Source organism: Struthio camelus, chromosome 1, assembly GCF_040807025.1.
Source record: "Struthio camelus isolate bStrCam1 chromosome 1, bStrCam1.hap1, whole genome shotgun sequence".
Lineage (NCBI taxonomy): Eukaryota > Metazoa > Chordata > Aves > Struthioniformes > Struthionidae > Struthio > Struthio camelus.
The window spans coordinates 211,957,916-211,970,714 of record NC_090942.1 but is presented as its reverse complement, the minus strand read 5'-3'; the positions used below and the strand labels follow the sequence as shown (position 1 = coordinate 211,970,714).

The 12,799-nt window shown below is 44.4% G+C and overlaps 1 protein-coding gene across 5 annotated transcripts in view; it reads left to right on the top strand.

Moving 5' to 3' along the window:
• AMOTL1 (angiomotin like 1) overlaps nucleotides 1-12,799 on the top strand; it is a 96,597-nt gene that overhangs the window by 61,257 nt on the left and 22,541 nt on the right. For all 5 annotated transcript variants that reach the window (XM_068930442.1, XM_068930445.1, XM_068930444.1 and 2 more), the window contains 2 exons: nucleotides 4,698-4,842; nucleotides 5,949-6,038. In XM_068930442.1, coding sequence (XP_068786543.1) covers nucleotides 4,698-4,842; nucleotides 5,949-6,038 — 235 coding nt within the window. The remainder of the gene's footprint in view (nucleotides 1-4,697; nucleotides 4,843-5,948; nucleotides 6,039-12,799) is intronic.

Below are 12,799 nucleotides of genomic sequence, written 5' to 3'. Positions count from 1 at the left end.
AAAGTGCAACGGCCTGCGGTGGGGTTGACTCTTGTTTCGAAGTTTGTTAATGTGATTGTCACAGAGGCTCTCAGTGACCGCTGGGTGGGTTTCTAAGAGTTGACCGTAGACACTCATGTCTAAACATGTTGGTTCAAAGAGTACTGCCAGCTTATCTGAAAGAACTATTTGATAAAGATTTTGCCCAGAAGCCCTTTGCAGAGGGATCCTGCACCCTCTTTTTTATATGCACACTTTGCACGTCCAGTGGAGAAGAGCGATGCCTCGCTCACTGCCTGGAGTGACGAGGGAAGACAAGAGTGAAAAATGAAATCAAACAAAATAACGTTTCTTAAAAATCAAAGCGCACTGAAGTCAGAGCAGAGATGCTCCCCAAACCTGCTATCTTTTGATTCACAGAGCTTACACCAAACAAATTATTTAGGCTCCTACAATACTATTTCATGTATGACTTCCCACAACTTATACGCAAATGGGCTTAGGCTGCAGGTCTTTTCCCTGCAAAATTAGGACTCTAAACAGGAGTTAAAATGTCCTGTGTTTGCGTTGGATCAGGGTGTTTGTGGGAAGAGAGGAGCTCTGAAAGGCAATGTCCCCAGACCTCAGCTTTGGGAAAATCTGTGACCAGAAAGTTCAGATGGGTTAGAAAAAAACCCTCTTGTTTTGTAGCTGTTATCTTCTTTGCGGCGTCCTCCTCTGCAAGCAGATGACTTTACTGCTATAGTCACAGAATTTCCTAAACTTAGTTGAGAAATTTTTGCAGCAGTGTTAGCTACTTGTGAAGATATCTGTGAAGATTTTAATGCTGACTTCTCTGTGGCCTTTCTGGACAAAAATAAATACTCCAGATACTAATTTTACAAAACTGCATTGTTCGGTAAAAGATATTTGAGTATGAAGCCCTAAAAATACTCAGATTTTCTTTTGCTGTCTTAGAAACGGCATTCTCTTTATCTTGGATGCCCTAGGAGTCTGTTGCATCAGACACCCGCAGAAAGGTATTTGAGTGTGGACTGAAGTCTCACTTAAGTCAACAGAACATGGACTCAAATCCCATTGACTTCAGTGGAATGTAAGCAGATTCTTAAAGGGAAACACATGCTCGAGCGCATTCTTTCTTCAGGAAAATTTCCTGAACCAAAACCTTAGCACACATTATCCTTTCTTTGACATTTTTTTCTGTGTTTGAATGCCTGTAGCAGGCTCCTGTGTTTCCACAGTTATAGCTGTACATCCCCTCTAAAAACATAACAGTGAATTAAATTATGTACTGTGGATGTGCAAGCTCTTCCCTATTGTAGGAAGTGAAAGATTCACAAGATGTACTTTTTTTTTTGTCTCTGTTTAACCAAAGTTTACTATAGGTAGGGCAATCCTCCCTCTCGTTTTATTCATAACAGAATAGGAGAAGAAATTAGAGAAAGAGAATCAGCATGACATAAGAGAGCTCCCTGGGCATTAGTATGAAGGGATCAACCGTAAGGCTGTCAAATTTGAAGTCATGTCTGAATAGACATTTTGCAGAGAGGTACAAGGTAGTGATTAATCCCTGTGCTGTTGTCTGATTTTCTTACCTAAAAAGATCTGGGGGAGTTGTGTGCTCCTTTCTTTTTTTGCTTTTCTGTGCCTTGCTTTCTCTCTCTTTTTTTTTTTTTTTTGTTTTTGACAGTGTTACCTTACTGAAGTTTAACTGCCATGCTAGACTGGTGCCCTCCAGCATCGTGTTGTGTGAGTTGTTTGAGTAGGCTGGCGCTAAGAGTTACGAGGGAGAGAAGAGATAATTTTTTTTTTTTAGTAGAAGGGAAAGAAAATCACAGAGCCGCAGAGAAACACAAGCACGGTTTATCATTATCCTTGATCGTTGCTCTGTTGATCTTCTTCTGCCCTCCCTTCCTCAGTTTTGCTCGGTGCTGATGGAGCCTTTCCCTTTTCCTGCAGCAAGTCCCTGTCATCTGGGCCGGAGGAGACTTGCATGGTGATATGTTTTGGGAAATGCTGGGAAAAGTGGCTGCCCCTGCTTTAACCAACAGCACTCGACAGAACCGAGGGGCTATGGAAACCCCTGCTGTGCCAGCAAATCTGCCTTGCAGCGATAGCAACTTTCCGTAGCAGGAGTCCTGTGGCGGTGGAGGCTTGCACGGGAGGGGGTGTAGGAAACAGCAGGCGTCGGGCACCCGGCTGAGCGCGAGGCTCCATGGAGATGAGGCAGCTGAGCAGGATTCAGGAAGTGGCCTTAAAAATGATAAGAGCTCAGCTAAAACTTTCTTTCAGTAAGAGATTTAGACAAGCTCAGTTTGCTTAAATGCTCAAGGGGAGCGGTGTGAGGTAGCTTGAATATAGCCTACATGCTATATTCTGTAGACTCTAGACTATAGAAATACAATCTTCAATATAGATGGCTTTTGCTAGTAGAGGTCACATTGATCTAAAGAAAAAAAAACATAGCAGGAGAAAATAGCTGAAATCAGTTTAATTCAACTCAAAGAGGAATTAAGGTATAGTAAAAGTATGAGTATACTTAACTTTGGAACAGCTTCCACTATGGTGTGCCAGAACGTCCGTCTCACACCTTTAAATTAACCTGGAGGCTTGGCTCTTCTGTGTGCCGACGGGGTTCGGGAGCACGGTACTTTGTGTTGTGGCAAAGACTGCGCTAGAAAGACGCCTCTTGCCTTGAGATCTCTGACTGTCTGATGAATTTCACGCTCCATGTTTGTCTTTCCAGATCACTGTGGTAGAGGAAGACGTGGTTGCCTGCTGTTATTTGAGTAAATAGTTGACAGGTTGTTTTGATTCTAGACAATTCACACACACAAAAAAAGAATTTCTCACAAAAGAGCAGACTTTTTGATGAGGCTTCCTACAAGTTTGTGCCATTACCTATATGAGGAAGAAAAACACTGGTCAACTCTGTTTGAGCCATAAGATTTAGGCTGAATTTTGAACACAGGTATCCTAGATCAGGTTATTTTTTAAGCCTGCTTTGCTGTTGGTGGGAAATGAATTCATTGCCGATCATTCTGAGTACAAGAAAGGATGCCAAAAAAAAAAAAATCTTTGCATGCATTGCACAACTCTTAGAGCAATGCCGTTAGGATGTATTCATCCTCCCTGTGAATGTGCTGTCCCCATAGTCAGAGCATACCTGGTATCTTGTTGTGTGTCAGCTGAGTGGGGACGGAGGACCTACTTTTCTGAAATGTAATTAGCTAAAATGTACCAGCGCTTCAGGGAGCTCCTACTTTAAAAAAAAAAAAAAAAAGTGAAAAGTCAAAATAATCATTTGTTTTTCACGTAAGAAAGAGTTTTAGGACATAGACTACAGGCCAGTGCCATGGGGTCAGCTTTTCTCTGAGCCCTGGAGAATTGCTAGTTGGCAACTGATGTGTCTGTGGTACCTTTTAATACCAAGCATATAGGGAAGCAGCATGTATGTGTGTGAAATACATGTTCACTGGTAAATCACCATGTGTTTGAGATATAGGATGTGATACTTGGCAAGTTTAGGGGCTAATTAGAAGCTGTTGCTGTCACTGGTTTCTTTGGGCCTTGAATCTTGTCATTTGTTTAAGCCTTTGTGTTTGAGCAAACTGAAAGCAAAAATCAAAGAGGATAACTCAATTTTCCCAGCCTCTAACACGTCATGACTCTGCCTGGCTTTGCCCCACCATGTGGCTGGGAGAAGCTGTGAACTCACAGGCCTTAGCTCCAGCCAGGTTGGCACCCGGCGTTACGGAGAAACGCAGATGCTGGCTGGTTTAAGCTGGTTGCAGATGCCTTTGGAAACAATATATGTGACTGACAATATATGTGCTCTTATTTTGTAAGCACTGCAGCTGGCAAATTAAACCGAAAGCTTAATCGGCCTTGGTGAGGGGCTTGCCTTCTACAGTCAGCAGGGGTGGCTTTGCACCCTGGCTTTGCAGATCGTGAGTTTGTCCCATCTCTGATGCAAGGGGTTGAAAAAGCACAAGCATTAAAAAGGCTGTGGTGGGGAGTTGGATATATCTCTTGCTTTTCAGTTATTCCTCTTGCTTATGCATTATCAAGCTTTTCTCCACAAACACAAGGGCCAGGCATATAGGAGCAGATTCCCCCATCAGTGCTGATGGCTATGGCAGCATCGAGTTCAAGCAAGCGGCAACGTTTCATGTGAGATTAGCTTGGTAAAGAAGTTGGAGCTGATGAACCTGAACCACAAAGCTCTCCCTGTGGCTCTGCTCCTGTCAGTCTTTGGGGTTGCGGTTTCCGATGCAAGTTCACAAGCTCAAGGCTGTTTCTGTACTACCCTGCCCAGCAAACGGGGCAGCGAGCAATTTGCTGGATTTCAAGGAGATAAATTCAGGAATACCGAAAACCCAAAACAACAGGTGCTGTCTATAATAGAGAGTCTTCTTTTATATAGCAGTCTTCAGTCAAGGGGAGAAAAAATAAAAAATGAGTGGACCGCGATAGTTTGCAACTGAAAGGAGGTGAGAGTCTAGCCTAAAACGTTTACAGTGGCAGGTAGCGCTAGAGCTGTGCTTTGGATCGGGGAGCCCTCCCTAGTGGCAGAATAAGAAATCTTGTCTCCTACAACCCCTTCTAGGAGCGAATAGAGCCCACGCAACTGTGCGCGTTTCCTTAGCGCCTCGCGGCCAGCGGCGGCACGGCACGCGTTCCTGCCCGGCTTTAACGGGAGGTCTCTCTCCTTTCAGTTTGAAATAGAGATTCAGAGGATTTCGGAAGCTTATGAGGGCCTGGTGAAGACCACCACTAAGAGGGAGTCTCTGGACAAAGCTATGAGAAACAAACTCGAAGGAGAAATTAGGCGTCTCCACGATTTCAACAGGGATCTCCGCGGTATGTTGTTTGCTTGGTATTTTTTTTTTTTTTGGATGTTTTTTGCCCCAACTGACAGGACGTTTCACTTTTCACAAAGTAGCAGGCTTTAGAAGAAGCGTTTCACACATGTTTTAGATAAACTTGAGCGATCAGGCGCTGCTCACTGACATAAGGCGAGGCTGCTCTCATCCCCCTGGTCACAAACAAATCCTCTGGCAAAATGTGAGACGGCCGCAAACACTGCCTTTGGGTTTAACACTTCTGATACTGGGCTGGCTGCAAGAGCACCAGTCCGCAAGTCGAGTCAAGCTCTAGTGAGCTGAACAGCAAGTCGCAGTACAGTGCAACCATGCATAAATCGCAGACTTGGGTACCTTCACTAACCAGTACACATCGCATTGTCAAAGGTATCTCTTTTTAGTATAAAAAGCATGTAAAATTAGTAGAGCCATCACCCTGATGGGTGTGCTTTGGTGTCTCCTTGTCCGGTGAGATGCCCTCTGAAAAATGGCTCATATTTTTCGCAGCAGTTTGAGGAGTCTGGCAGGTGTTTTTGGAGGGGCAGGGGCACCTGAGGGCAGGGGGCAGCGGGGTGCTGTCCGTGATGTGGAAAGGGAGCCGCATCTCTCTGGTCACGGCCATTCCCAGGGGAAGGTCTCCCCGCATGGGGGACGGCTGCGGAAAACCGCCTGTGTTCCTGGCGGGCACGCGGGAGAGACCTGGTGCAGCACGTGGGCGCCTCCGCACCTGGGCAGTCCCTGGAGCACCGCTGCTCTCACGGGGAGGAGGGTGCCAGCACCGTTTGCCACCCAAAGCTAGAGAAACTCAGGTTGCAAATGCAGTGCACGCTTTTTGCAGTGTGAAAAATGAACTGCTCAGACAAGTCTGCCACGGGAGGCCGAGGCTTTTCCCCCGGCTTCTGTAAATCAAGCCATTCTCAAAGACGCAGCTTCATGGAAGAAGTCTGGGGGCCTCATCTTTTATGCATGTGTCAGCCTCCATTTTAATGTCCCCCTTCAGAGGGTCTATTTATACTGCGCTACTGGCATGCATCTTATTTTCTTGGTTGGCCTACAATTTTATATACATATATTTATACTTAAAGTATTTCCTGTTTTGTGCAGAACGACTGGAGACTGCCAATAGGCAGCTAGCCAGCAGGGAGTTTGATGGGCACGAAGATAAGTCAACAGAGGGCCTTTATGTCACTCAGAGTAAGTACTGCATTAATCTGTTGTGAAGACATTATATATATATATGTATATATATGTATATATATATATGTACTGGAGTGGAGGTGAATATTTTGCTTTTATTTTTATTTTCCTTATGGCTTGATTTTACTCAGCTAATTCATCATATACTGTTACTTAAGCTACAGACTGGATTTTTTAGACTGTTTTTCTCTGAGCACCAGAACCAGGCAGTGGGAGCTAATGGTAACATAGCTTAGCTTATTTTGGATAAATATTTATCTGGAATTGTGAAGTGTTGCTTGCAGGGATCATCTCTCGAGATGCATGCTTTTTAGAGAAGCCAAATTCTTCTCTTGGCTGGGAAAAATCCAAAGCAACCTCTGTTGACTTTATTGTCAGTGCCGTGGGTTGACTAATAGGAAGAAGAACAGAGTTGGACCCCTCCTTTTGACTGAGGACTGAAGAGACAAAAATTCTCCAATTTCTGCTACTGTGAAAAGTATCCATTCCCTTCAAGTTTTAGGCTTCCAGAATGATGGAGCACAGTGCTGTAATATTTTCATAATATGGGAATGCTCCACACAACCAGACAAACCAAAGCCCAAGCACTTTGATGCCGTGTCACCCCATGTAACCGCTTAAATACCTTGAGCATCTGCAGCTCACAAGGATGCACCACGAAGGCTTGACCACCTACGGGTTGTGCAGCGCCTTGCAGGTTTAAAGGCCGTTGAAGCAAATATCCTGTGTACAACTGATCCACCAGCTTTATTTGCTGCACTTGGGCTTTTGTGGAAGCTGAGTTGCAACTGCAAATGCTTAGCTGGAGAGCCAGCTGCCTCCATGAACGATGCAGCGCATAGCAGCGCTCCACATGCCTGCCACCAGACCGGCAAAGCCCACCTTCCGCTCCAAAGGCTGGAGAGCCTCTTCCTAGCTCCCACCTGCAGCAGTGATGCCAGCATGGCAACACAGCTGATATCTTGCTGTATATGTGCACAAACCAGAAGAGACGTTAGGTATCTTTCCCATGACTGTGCTAGCTTTACCATATTAACAGAGAGTGTGGAGGCGTGTAGAATCCCATTAAGAAAGTGCTGTAGCTATGTAAGCCTTGTTGTCTTTGGGAAGCATTCAGAGTAAATCATGCCACTGCAAATTACAGGCTGGGGGCTCCTGTCTTCACACACAAACAGACTGGCTGATTTCCCATATGCTGGTAGCTGCCAGGGGTGGGTGGGTAAAACCCCCAGGAGGGATGGAAGTGGAGTCAGTTGCCAGAGTAAAACCATGCTCTGTGCGTCTGATGATAAATATCTAGCAAATGATAAATATCTAGCAATAAACCTTTATGCTGTGCTTCAGCATATTACTGCTATCAATTTGCAGCTTATGAACAAATATAGCTTTTAGGATCCTATCACATAAGAGGGGCTGGATGCTTGGAGTGTCTCCCTGTCTAGGCCAGAGAGCTAAATGTTACCAATGTGTTGTAAAGTGCTTCTAAGAATAGAAAAATTGGGCTCATATAAAATAGGCCCTCTTTAGGCCTCATGTTCCTTGGGCTGCTCTGCCACATAGAATTAGCTTGATACTAGAGTATCAGTCAAACACGCGCCTCTGAAGGTTCGTAAAGGGTTTCACTTGGAAATCCTCTGGCAGTCCAGGAACCATCTCACTGACCGCAATTATATGCTGATGTTTGTGAGGTTTTTCCAAGAGGCAGAGTGCGACATGGGTTGCACCCCACTGCCAACCTGGGGGTTTTGCAAGCACATCCTGTACCCTCCCTTACATCCTTTGGTAGGACGCTCAGCCAGAAAAGTGAAAGAAGAGCAGGGCTCAGCTCCTGCCTCACTGCACTCAGTGCAGCTTGTTTGGTCTGTCCCTGTGTGTACTTGTCTAGTGACACTGAAATATTGGTTAGAAAAGGAGAAAAGATGGGCTTGCAGTGCCCACGTGCACTCCCATCAGCTTTTGCAATTTTATCATGGAACTCACGGGGTTTTTTTTTTCCTAAAAGGCAGTAGCTTTTTAAGTCATATTAGTAAATGCAGCTCTTACAGCTTTCATTTGGAAAACATAAAGCAAATTTTTAGTCCCTAGGTTTATGAAAAATAGCCTGAAAACGTGACCCTTAACGTTCAAAAGCCCAAAGTTGCATAAAAAGGATCCAGCATTAGCAGCTTCCTACCTGTTATCATTTCTAAGCCAGTCTCGTGATTATATGATGAAGAAGGATAAAATTCCTGGGTTTTTTTAACACTTGCCATTGGTAGAACTGCATACATGGAATTAATACTGCAGTAAAACTCCAGTAACAAGAAAAACTCACTGAAAGAAGCCTTACAAGGCAGCATATGCAGGGCTTATTTCTCAGTTCCTTCAAGTGCTCTCCTTTCTGAAGGATCACCCATTAGCAGCGTAGCAGTACAGAGAAGTCGTGTCCTCTGAGATGGAGACAAGAGGTGACAAAAACTCTTATTCTTTGTAATAATAATAGGCAAAGCTAGGCTGCATGCCTCAAAGTATTAAGCGCTAAGCATTTGGATGTAATGCAAAATGCTACTATTGCATTGAGTGCAGTAGAGAACTCACATGCTGTTGGTTTCATGATAATTATATGATGATTTGTCAGTGAAAAAGGTTCTTTTAAGGAAAGAGCAACTGATTAACGCATATAGGCCCATACAGGAAAGAGAAGAGCTAGATGAAGAAAACTGAGAGATGCTGTGATTAGGGAGAGGGAAGAAGACTGAGGATGATTTCAAGGGTATAGGACAGAGAGAAAATTTACGATGGAGAGTATCACAGGAAAACATTGTTCAGTGGAGTCTGATAATTTTGTGTATTTTTCTGGGATTTTTGGACATGCTACCACTCTGTCAGAGCAGGGGTTCAGCCAGGCTGCTTTTTTTTCAGCAGTCATGGGCGGGTTGGAGTCTATGACTCCAATCATCCAGATTACTGCAACGTTTGCATGCCGGGTGTTGGACACGGTCTGCGCCCTTTTCTGGGGATGCACAGACATCCTTGCAGTGCAAGGGTAGAGCCTCGTGCTCCTTGGGAATGTCAGCTGTGCAGTAGGTATGCTGTATCGTGTGTTTCTATATATCTCCATCCCCCAAATCTCAGGCAAAGAGAGATCCCATCTTAGGAATATGGCCAACGAAAATGCTCACAATAGATGTTTTTGAGAGTGGTGTTTTGGGCAGGCTAAGAGACGTGATATTTAAGACAGAAAATAATCAGAGGCATAAGTTTCAGGGATCCTTGATCTCTCACTTCCTAGAAGTGAGTTACGCACACAGAGAAGGCAGGTTTGGGGAGAAGTGCGTCCCCCCCCTCCTTGCTTCCGGAGCTGAGGGCGTGTGTAAGGAATGAAACAGGGAGCCGAAGAAACAGTGCTATATAGAAAAATATGTTTGTTCTGCATGACTTATCCCAGCCCTTGAAAAGGGGCAGGAGTGGGAAATTCATTTTCAGTTTTCAGCATATGAAGGTCAAATCTCCCCCGACTTGTACTTTGTGAAATGCAGATGGAAGTGCCTACGCTGCAAATCCGAACAGAACACGTTTAAGCTCCCCACAGTACTTCCATAGGGTAAGGAAACCTATTACACTCCAGAGGAGATTTGGTGGCTTCCTCAGTGACGAAGGAAGAGAGATCGTCAGACCTTTCTGAATCCCTTTTTAGGTCAGTAGCCAGGAGATTACCCTTTCACTTGTTCAGAAAATAATTGCCAGCCAGATTCTGCTCATTTGTGATCACTGGATTTGCTGTGGTATGGCCAGTGCAAAATTTGACCATAGCAATTGTTGTCAAAGCAGTAGTAACTCTTGCTCTGACTAGCTTTCCTCAGGAGGTACGCACAAGTCTGGTGAACTACTGTGATCCTAATTTGGATTCAGTTCTCATTTTTTGCAGTTGATAATTCTAAAAGTATTGCACAGGTACAAAGCTAAGCAGCTGCCTAAAAGGTCTGGGATTAAATATGCTGTTGTTGGAGCTAATACCTGTTGAGAAATATGTAGGTGTCCATCTCCTTTGCAGGTGCTGTCTTCTAATATTTAAGTACAGTAAAATTCATCATAATTGTTAGTTCCAGCAAGAAATTCTTGTTAATCACCATCTGAGAAAAACTGAAACAGGGACCTCATCTTTGCAGAGCATGAAGTCCTTAAGTTTCTCAGCCTTTCCTCAGTCTTGATGGCAAGAACTCTGAAGAGCTTTGTCAGGAACATGCCATTTGTAACTGAAACTGCCGGAGGAACGTAGGGTGGTAAACTGTAATGAGCTCTGCTGGCGTTTGGCCAGGACGCAGGGGTTAATGCAGCTGCTCCTTGTGAATTGTGCTGAGAGACCTGTAGTATCTGATTTTCTGAAAAGCGGAAGCCGCGGCTGTACACGTGCAGCTGCATTCCTTATGGGTATGCAACAACCCGGACTGAGCGAGCTACTCTGGGAATTACTCTTGGCAGAGGTGTCCAGGAATGAATGTGAATAGAAGCTTAATCTTCCCATCTTGGAAGCAGGAATGAGCTAAAAAGGAGCAGTGCTCTGACCCACTGAGATTTTACTACTGCTTTTCCAAAAGGATCTCTTTTCTGAATGGGTTTCTTTGTTTAGCCCATCCACTCAAGGGAGCCTCCTTTCATGGACTTTGTCTGCTAAACTTTAGGCGCCCGTTTGTATCTTCTTCTTCTTTTTTTTTTTTTTTTTGACAATGAAGACAAAAAGAAATGCTTGATTACCCAGTTCTGCTTTGCTCCTTCAGGCCTGCCTTAGCCTAACCTAGTCGTCCTCCAGCTCTGCAGTGTCAGAGGGGGAAGCGCAACTGGGCTTCGGCCGGAGGGGTGTTCGCTTTCCTGCTAACCGTGCTCCGGCTCTCTGGAGGGAAGCTCCCCGCTTTGGACCTGGCAACTTGGCCCTGTTTAAGGTGTGAAGAATCTATTAAAAACCTCGTTCTAGGAGGTGGAGTTGAATGAATGAGATCTATTTATTCAGATGTTTCATGAGGTGGAAAATGGCATTTGAAAGATCTTTGGAGCCGGCAAAAAGACTGTGTTGCATTTCAGGTTTTGCCCATCCTTCTGTATTTGTCTGTCAGTCTCTGACATTCAGGGTAGTGTCACAGGCTGCATCTCGCCCTTCAGCCCTGTAGCTTGTCACCCCGACACCATTTAAAGGTCATGCCCCTTGAGTTGGCCAAGTCACGGCTCAAGCTGAATGAGCAGAAAAGGTGGCTCTTGTTACCCAGCACGCATGCTGGTGAATTAGCCGGCCCGACAGGAGGCCAGCAACAGCTGCAGCAGCATACGCCCATGTCTGTACATGGCTGACAGCAGAGCTCATCAGCACAATTGCCGTGTCAGGAGTTACAAGGCTGACGAGAGGCTAAATACGTCCCACAGTTTTTGCTTAAGAAAGGCAAGGTCACTGGAGAGCCTCTTTGGAATTAGCAGCTGTAAGTAAGGAGCAATAATCTAGAAATACAAACCTGCATAAGAGAAATAGTTGGAAACCCCTCAAGGAACGTAGTATGAAAGTGATTCTTGTTTCAGCAGAACTTCCTGGAGCCAAATTCTGCTCTCGCTGCCGCCGTTTGATGTAATTTCATTCTGCTAGCAGTGATAGTTCTGTAGGAATCAGGACTGTCTTTAAAGGAGGTCAGTGTTACCACTCTGTGATATCACAATAAGGAGAAAATTTAGGATGCATTGATATGGTCTATAAATTAGTCAAATGAGTTGATACTTAGATACAATGTAGTTATAGGTGGCTTTGAGAACATACATTCAACTAATATAGGGAAATGGTACACTACTGAAAACATGTTTCTCATTTTTCTTTCAAGACTGATCTGATTAAAAGCTTTCTTTAAGTGTGTGATCCATGTGAAAAACTGGGGTCATATCTGATGGCAGGGAAGGAATGGCATAGATTGAATGCATCTTTCCGTCTAATATTTCTGCTTCAAAGCAGGATCGAGCCTGGTCTATTTTTGGTGGAACTACTCAGCTTGACAGCTCAGAATGCTTGGTTGGGAAGTGCCTTAGCAGACTCTTTGCTTTATCTCCTCATTATTTTACCCACAGACACAGAATATAGGTGTAATGTTCTCAGTGCATTAAAGTACAACAATCAGAGGCAGTGGCTGGGAGGCTGTAGGGTTACAACTGGAAGCCACAGAAGAAAAGCCTTTTGGGAACAATTCCTTGATGGGATGTGGCAATTGACCCGTGAGAACAACAGAAATATTTGTTAGATGGAGACTACTAGGTAATAAACACATGCACAGGTAGACGTAACTTCCTTCATAAAGGATATGCGTGGTGTAGCACAGTAAAGCATTATTTTTGGACTTTAGGAATACCTGTACGTACTCGAAGAGAATTTAAGGTATATTCAACAAAGTCCTTCTTTACTAAAGATTAATGCAATACCAGAAGGTGCTTATAAAACGTACCTCCAGCGTTTTTCAGTGAAAAGCTGATGTGGAGAAATGTTGTGCACTGTTAAGTAAATTATCCTTGCTAGCTTTCCAGTGCATTCAGCAGTCATTCTGTGAACAGCATAACCTTGCCCTTCTTTATAAGGGGGAATATAAAACTTAGCGCAGCAGGGCAAGCGGAGTGCTTCGAGTTCTGAAGGTCCTAAGTCCACTGTCCTCATGTAACGTAAGTTTCAAATCCAGAGTGCAGCAAGGGTGGTCCCAGCACATGACAATTTAATGCCAGAAGACTGAAATAGCATTCATCTTTCCTCTCCCTCGCCC